Consider the following 7,031-nt stretch of genomic DNA (forward strand, 5'->3'; position numbering starts at 1 on the left):
TAGGATTTTTCTGCTTTTCAGTAAAAAGTGCTAAAATTGACAAAGCTTTCTTGCTCGTACACGAAATGCATCTAGAACATCAAGGTGAAGATATAAAGCAAATTGTGTTGAAGGAAGATGGAAGCCGTTGTAAGTTTTTTTTTAGCTGTTTTCCAGGCCACGAGAGCAGAACTTGAAAAAATTAGCCTGACTTTTTCAAGTTGAGATCAAAAGTTCATGATGGCATTACGAAATTATCACTTGTTTATAGCTTCAGTACACTGGCATAGTAACTTTGAACAAGACTGGACCACTATTCGTAGATTTCTATTTGTTTTTATGCTCTTAAATTTTTTAAGTGAAGCTCGTGACAGTGTCCCTTTGAATGAAATACTTTATTAAAGTGTCTGAAGTATTTAGCTTAAAAAAACTAATTGTGGACACTATTTACATTATTATATATCTAAGCTATTTAAAGTTAAAATATTTACACTTAAATTCTAAGAAGAAGAAAAACTGAAGAATCGTACTACATACATTAATAAATAAATAAATCAATAAATTACAATAGAATATAAAATTTTATCATAAAAGTAGGTAAAAGATAAAAATTGCAGTTAAGAGTTAAAAATTAAAAATTTAAAAATGTGTATCGGCTAGCTGCATATGTCACATTGACACTCAGTTTGTATAAGACGGGTGAGGTCTTTTTTTAAAATACTGTTTTTAAAACTCGTGACATTATGTTTTTCTCTATCACTGTGGTCTAGTTTGCTCCATAGATAAGGCCCGAAATATCGTAAAGAATGTTTTCCATAATGTACTGTGCGAAAACGTGGAATATTAAAATCAGCGTTCCTCAGATTATATCGTTTCGGGGCTGTATTAAATATTTCTGTTATATAAGTGGGCACAAGTCCGTGTTTTACTTTATACATTAGAATGGCAATGTTTTGTAGACGTCTTTGGTACAGACTTGGTAGACCTGCTCTTTTCAGTAGCTCACTGTAGGTCTCCGATTGGGATTTAAATTAAAATAGAAATGAATGTCATCTGTGTCATCAACACCAAAACCTCCGTCATGGAATCCCATAGTTCAAAGCAATCTGATTGGCTAATGAAGCGAGGTATTTAACGTAGTATAACCTGATCTGACTGGTCATATACACCTAAACTGTGTGGTCCATCTTTTTCTTATGCACTTTACATGGCAGAGTAACTGACGGTCTTGCATTTGCATAGCAGATAAAGTAGTAATATAGAGCGCGAGTTGAAAGGGCGCACGCGAGGTGGGAGAGTCTACGCTCGTTTTTTCGATTAAACACCGGGTCCTAATCTCCAAAGTGGTGTCGTAAATAAGCCCGTCAAGCATTTATTTAAAGTATATTAAGCTGTAGATATGATGCCAAGATATATGGCTGTCAAAGTTAATGAATAAAAACCGGTGAACACCGGGCTCGAGTTTACTTTGAACAGAGTCAAATAAACGCCGGGTTCACCTTGCCAAGTTTATAATAAACTTCGAAGGCGTTTAATCAAACATACTGTATATTGAATACGTGGCCAATCACTTAACAATAAGACGACAAGCTCGAGTTTTCTATCGGCTGGTAGAAATAGATGCAGAGGGGCGAAGCCCCGAGCCAACTATCAAAAGTCGAAAGAAACCGAGAGCGAGCAGTCAAATTGTTTAAGCATAACCCAGACACCGATCTTTCAACAAAAGTTCAGTGAAAGTGGTTTATTTATAGTTTTGGTTTGCGATTTTGGCAATTTTACTTGCACGCGCTCGGAAAACAAGACCGCCCTTACTTATAATAATTAGCCAATCAGATTTTAAGTTTGCCCAATAGTCGGTCATTGGGTTATGCTAACCTTTCTTACAAGCCAGTTTGAAGATCTTCTTAGGTTTGTTTTCAGAAACTCTCTATCATTCTTTCCAGGCCCAGTTCAAGAACGTCCCCTGGGACGCAAATTCCATCGTGGTGTTTCGGTTGTACCTGCAGCCAGGTGATTTGTCCACATCCGGGAATTCTACAGCGCCAGCGGCCAATCTTCTTGACGAAAGTAAATTGGCAGCTTGGACTGCATTACCGCTGGCATTGACTGCTGGCTCACATGCTTCCAGACGAAGTCGGCAATCGGGAGGTATTCTTCATCATCGTTTTACATATATATTTCCTGTTAACTTAAAATTTCAGTTTAATCATAAAGAAGGGTCGAGGAGAGTTGACAAGACGTCAAACTTCGTTTGCTCTTGTGCGCTCTAAAGGGTACTGGTGTTGGGGAGTAATCTGCGATACACTGACATCTCGTCCAAGGGATTAACAATACTCCCAATCAATTTATGGTTTAGCATTACTACACCTAGTGATTGGTTTTAAAGACTCACACCACTTTCTCGACCAATCAGAAGTAAAACCAAAACCAATCGTAATTCACTCGCACGCGTTTTCCCGTGCCTCACTCTGGCTACATGTATTTGTTTCCAGTTTTGATTGGCTAACTGGATTGTCTGTGTTCTTTGTGATTGGCCAGAGTGATTCATGACTTTGGTTTTGGTTTTACGACACTCAATTGAAAATCGTTCTGATGTGTTTCAATGTCCTTTGGTTCAAAGTATTGGGACAGACTTTAAGCGCCACATATGATGTACTGTTACTTGAATTGTACCAAAAATCGCGCAACGAGAACACAACGTGACGTAATATTACACTAAAAATTACTGTTCGTTTTCTAGATAGCAGAGGCGGAGCAACACGTCTTAACCTTGGTTCTCATAATCTTCCACTGTTCTTTCCGCCTGTTGTTCCGGTTCCTAACATTCCATTACGGGTAAGAAACTAATTCATCACTCCTATTACCCGCTTATTCATATTGAAGACAAGTCTGCGAATACAGCCGTCTCCCTTCGCTCCAGGCCGCAGACGTCTCTCTTGCGAAGCGCCAAACTGGACGGGAGCGGAGAGAGGCGGCTGTATTCACAGGCTAATTGGAGAACTTGAGATCGGAGGAAGAGTACGACTTTCGAATTTCAATCCAGTTACGTTCCCAGAACCCACACTCCTATATCTTGCTGACCAGTAAAAAGGGAGGCTAGTGGTACGAGGTTGGTGTGAAACGTTATAATCGAAAGCATAAGTACTAGGTTTAAAAAGTCGTACTCGTACTTCGACCTGACGTTTCATAACAAGATCTATTTCCAATCGATTGCATTGTTCTCATACTAAAATGGTTGTCTTTCTATTTAGGGCCCTTTTCCTGAACAATGGTCCACTTATGGACAGGCCTCTTTGAGGATAACAGTATTTACGTCAGCTAGTCTTCCACCAGAGAGGCCCAGTTCGCCTGAAGAATATCTGCAAGAAAATGACCTTCCTGAGGTAAGGACGCAATCTTGGCTGAGAACGACATTTAAAGAGATCAGTGTTAGCGAATTGAATTCATTACCACCTCATCCACGCTTTAGGATATAGGATCGAAAGCCAGACTAGCTTGACATTATTTCGCCGCTTGTTCGCGCTGTTAAAGGGGATTCTGTCCGTCCCAGGATAAGTTACAAAGTTTCGGTTTGCCGGTCATTTTGACCGGTCACGTACATGACTTTTAAAATAAAAACGGATGACCAGAAAAATAAATAACATTTTTGATACCATTTTATATTTTAAGTGTTAACTTAAATTATAACGACTTTTTGATTGGCTTGTCGCTATCACATCTTACAAGGGCATCAAGAAGCTATCTTTTTAAGAAATTGCAGCCAAAACAGTGAAGAAATAGCGGGTCTTTTTATGCCTCGCAAACAAGGACAATCTAACGAAACGAGTGGTGGTTTAAAATTGCTATTTTCAATATTTTGATTGGTCAGAAACGACACGTAACCGAGCTAAAACCTGTTTGGCCGGTCAACATGACCGGCAATTGTCCAAAAATCATTTTGAGCCATGCAATTGAGTGAAACCATAATAAGATAGAAAAGATAAAAGAAATACTAAGAGATGGTCAAAACTAAACAAAATTCATTAGGGACCGTTCATTTTTTATGGGGTAGGGGGGGGGGGGGGCTGGTGGGATTTGATAGAAAGTGACTGTTATATATAATGGCCCCCCCTTCTTCATCAGAAATTTTTGCCTGGCCCCCCCTCGAAATCAAATTTTTTTTCGATGACCCCCCCCCCCCCCCCTCCAAAAAAACCCAATAATCAAGTGAAATTAAAATATATCGAGCCTTGTGAATGAAGAATTTATCAGTGTACAAAAACACATCCCAAATAGCTGGCATTGCCTCAACTGTTTATTGTGGATGTCGTCTGTTAGTATGGGTTGTCTGCACTTGTAACCAATAAGCTGATGGGTTGAGTTAATGGCATTTGGTACATAACAAAGTAGGGGGGTTCGGGGGCATGCTCCCCCGGGAAAAATTGAATTTTGAGAACCTTAGGAATGTTATTTTGGGCATTCTGGCAAGATTATTTTACTCTTACAGAAGCCTCTTTACAACACTTAAAAGTACAATTATATTTAGTGACCCCCTTACAGACCATATTTTTTTGGCTGGCCCCCCTTTAAAGCCAAATTTTTTCGGATGGCCCCCCTCAAATCCCACCAGCCCCTCCTATCTCATAAAAAATGAACCGTCCCTTACGTGAAACTTTATTTCTATCTTTTGGCTATTGTACGCTAAACGTGGCTGTTTTGTTTTCCAGAACGTATGGATAAAGAATGGCCGTCCATCTATTCTTACTGATGAGTTTGAAGAAGGAAGTGGCTTTGATCTGTATATTGATGGAGCGCGATTTCTTTCAGATAGTGTCACTGTCTCCAAGGTCTGTCCACGCATAAACATCCAAATCTCTCTCCTCCGCAGAGACTCCTTCAGTGGGGGAAGGCGAAAAACACGAAAAATAAAAATGGGAGAGCGCAGGGGACGACGGTCCCCCGCGCGCTTTCTTTTCGTTCCCCCCCAGGCTCCGCGCGCTTACTTTTCACCTCTTCCCTTTTTACAGCCCGTACGAAAAAATAAGAGGCCTCTGTTAAGGAGAGAGCATCCAAATAAAAATACCTGAAGAGTTGTAACATTAGTCCTGCGCTTACTTAAATTTAAACGGCATCCCAAGACATGGTTGAGCTATTTTCTAGAATGGATTTTTCGTCTGAAAATATCTTTGGGTGTATATAAGAGTGTCAAATGGTAAGAGTATTAAAGCATATGATGTAAAATACAAAACAAATATCAAATGAACACAAATAAGCTCTGAACCTACTGCAACTGTAAAATGAGTACTACGGAGGTTAATTTCCGGGTGGGCTTTTTGCGACAATGGGTGGTGAGGGGCCAACATACGAAGTTCGTTAGTGTGCTAATACTTATAAGCAACAGTATTAACAGTATTATTCGTGGCTTGAAAACTTCTCGACTTATTTTTCTGTCGTATGTTTCCAGGTGGCTGGAAGAGTATTGGACAAAAACTATACGAGGTATGTCAATACACTTTTTAATCAAAACAGCAAATTTTCAATGAGCTTGAATGTTAGCATTACGACTTTATCATTTTGATTTCTTCAGTCGTTTGGCAAATCTTCGTTGAAGCACTCGGAAAGTTTCGAATTTTTATTATCCAATGAAAGAAAAGTTGTCATGCCATCATGACGCGATCGGTTGCTTAGCAACTTTGACACGAAAACTGCGAGACTCCTGTCTCGGAGACCGGAAGTCGCCATCAACTGGTCCTTGTTTTCAGCCTTGTTTGCCCGACTTTCTTGTAGTCTCTTAAATTCCAGATTCTTTGATTATGAGACAAATACAGGGATAAGAAAATGTTTCACTCCCAAACGGTTATTCGTTGTTTTCTCACTCACTCACTCACTGCCCATTGTGCCCACTGGCACGTAGGGCAGCAACAAAGGTCCTCCACTGCTGTCTGTCTATGGCCAGCTGTTGGATGGTGTTCCAGCTTTGGTTTAAGCCCCTCAATTCTGTCTCTACTGTACGTCGCCATGTATTCTTGGGCCTGCCACGCTTGCGCTTTCCTTCGGGTGTCCAGTATAGTGCTGTTTTCACCGTTCCCATAATACATCTTGTTTACCCCCAAAATTTTTGCATGAGCATTGTTTTCAATTTCTCTTGGGATTTACCGTGACGTGCAATCGTCCCCAGAGAAATTGAAAACAATGCTTATGCAAAAATTTTGGGGGGTTATTTAAATAAAACAAAATGTATTATGGGATCGTGAAAAAAGCGAATTGATCCAAATAACTGTTGTCGGATAATGCACATTAGGGGCCTTCAGTCGTAGTACGAGTACGAGATCAAGTACGAGTAGACTTTCGAACTTCAATCCAGTTACATTTCCAGAGCCCTCATTCCTCCATGTTGTTGGGAAGTTGAAAAGGAGACTATGGTGTGAAAAATGATAATCGAAAGCAGAAGCGCTAGGTGTAAAAAGAGGTACTCGTACTCCGATCTGAAGATCCATGTTGTGTGATAATTGAATTTTGTCAGGAATCTCAAATCGCAACTCATTTTCGCACGATCTCTGTTCCACCTTAAAAAAAAATTCGATCTGTCTATATCTTTAACGTTATCATGGCGTTATTTATGTTGTTTAGGATCGGTGATGACATCGACGTACAAGCTGAACTCGACTCCGACATCTACAACCCAGAGTACAATGCCAGACTAGAATACCGAGAACCAGTCTTCTCGCCGTCCTGCACTTTAATGTTAAAAGTTTACACAGTGGATAGGATTGCGAGAAATCTCTGTTGCGTTGGTTACGGATTTTTACCCATTTTTCTTGAAGTTGGAACGATAAATCAGCCATCTGTTAGCAGTTCAGAAGTCAAGGTACGTTGTCGTCGGTTACTTTTGTTAACATTTTTACTCGGGAATCCGAGGGACACAGGTTTGCCAGTTGAAGACTGCTATGTGCAAACCTAATAATTAGACAAACAAAGTTGGGTTAAGAATCCCGACGCGAAAATTACTAAATTTGTTTGACTACATACTGACAGTCAGGGCGTTACAGTATTGCAGTACTGTTTTTGTAGGA

At 40.0% G+C, this 7,031-nt stretch overlaps 1 protein-coding gene across 1 annotated transcript; it reads left to right on the top strand.

Annotated features, from left to right (window-relative positions):
- Positions 1 to 65: 65 nt before the first annotated feature.
- On the top strand, positions 66 to 6,826 carry LOC144641496 (uncharacterized; the record flags this gene model as incomplete). Its single annotated transcript, XM_078500496.1, has 7 exons — positions 66 to 129; positions 1,867 to 2,127; positions 2,720 to 2,814; positions 3,231 to 3,362; positions 4,686 to 4,805; positions 5,423 to 5,457; positions 6,589 to 6,826. Coding segments are annotated over exons 1-7 (945 nt in total), but the record flags the coding sequence as incomplete, so codon positions are not given.
- Positions 6,827 to 7,031: the final 205 nt, after the last annotated feature.

Source organism: Oculina patagonica, unplaced genomic scaffold, assembly GCF_052425735.1.
Source record: "Oculina patagonica isolate OP01 unplaced genomic scaffold, crgOcupat unplaced999, whole genome shotgun sequence".
Classification (NCBI taxonomy): domain Eukaryota; kingdom Metazoa; phylum Cnidaria; class Anthozoa; order Scleractinia; family Oculinidae; genus Oculina; species Oculina patagonica.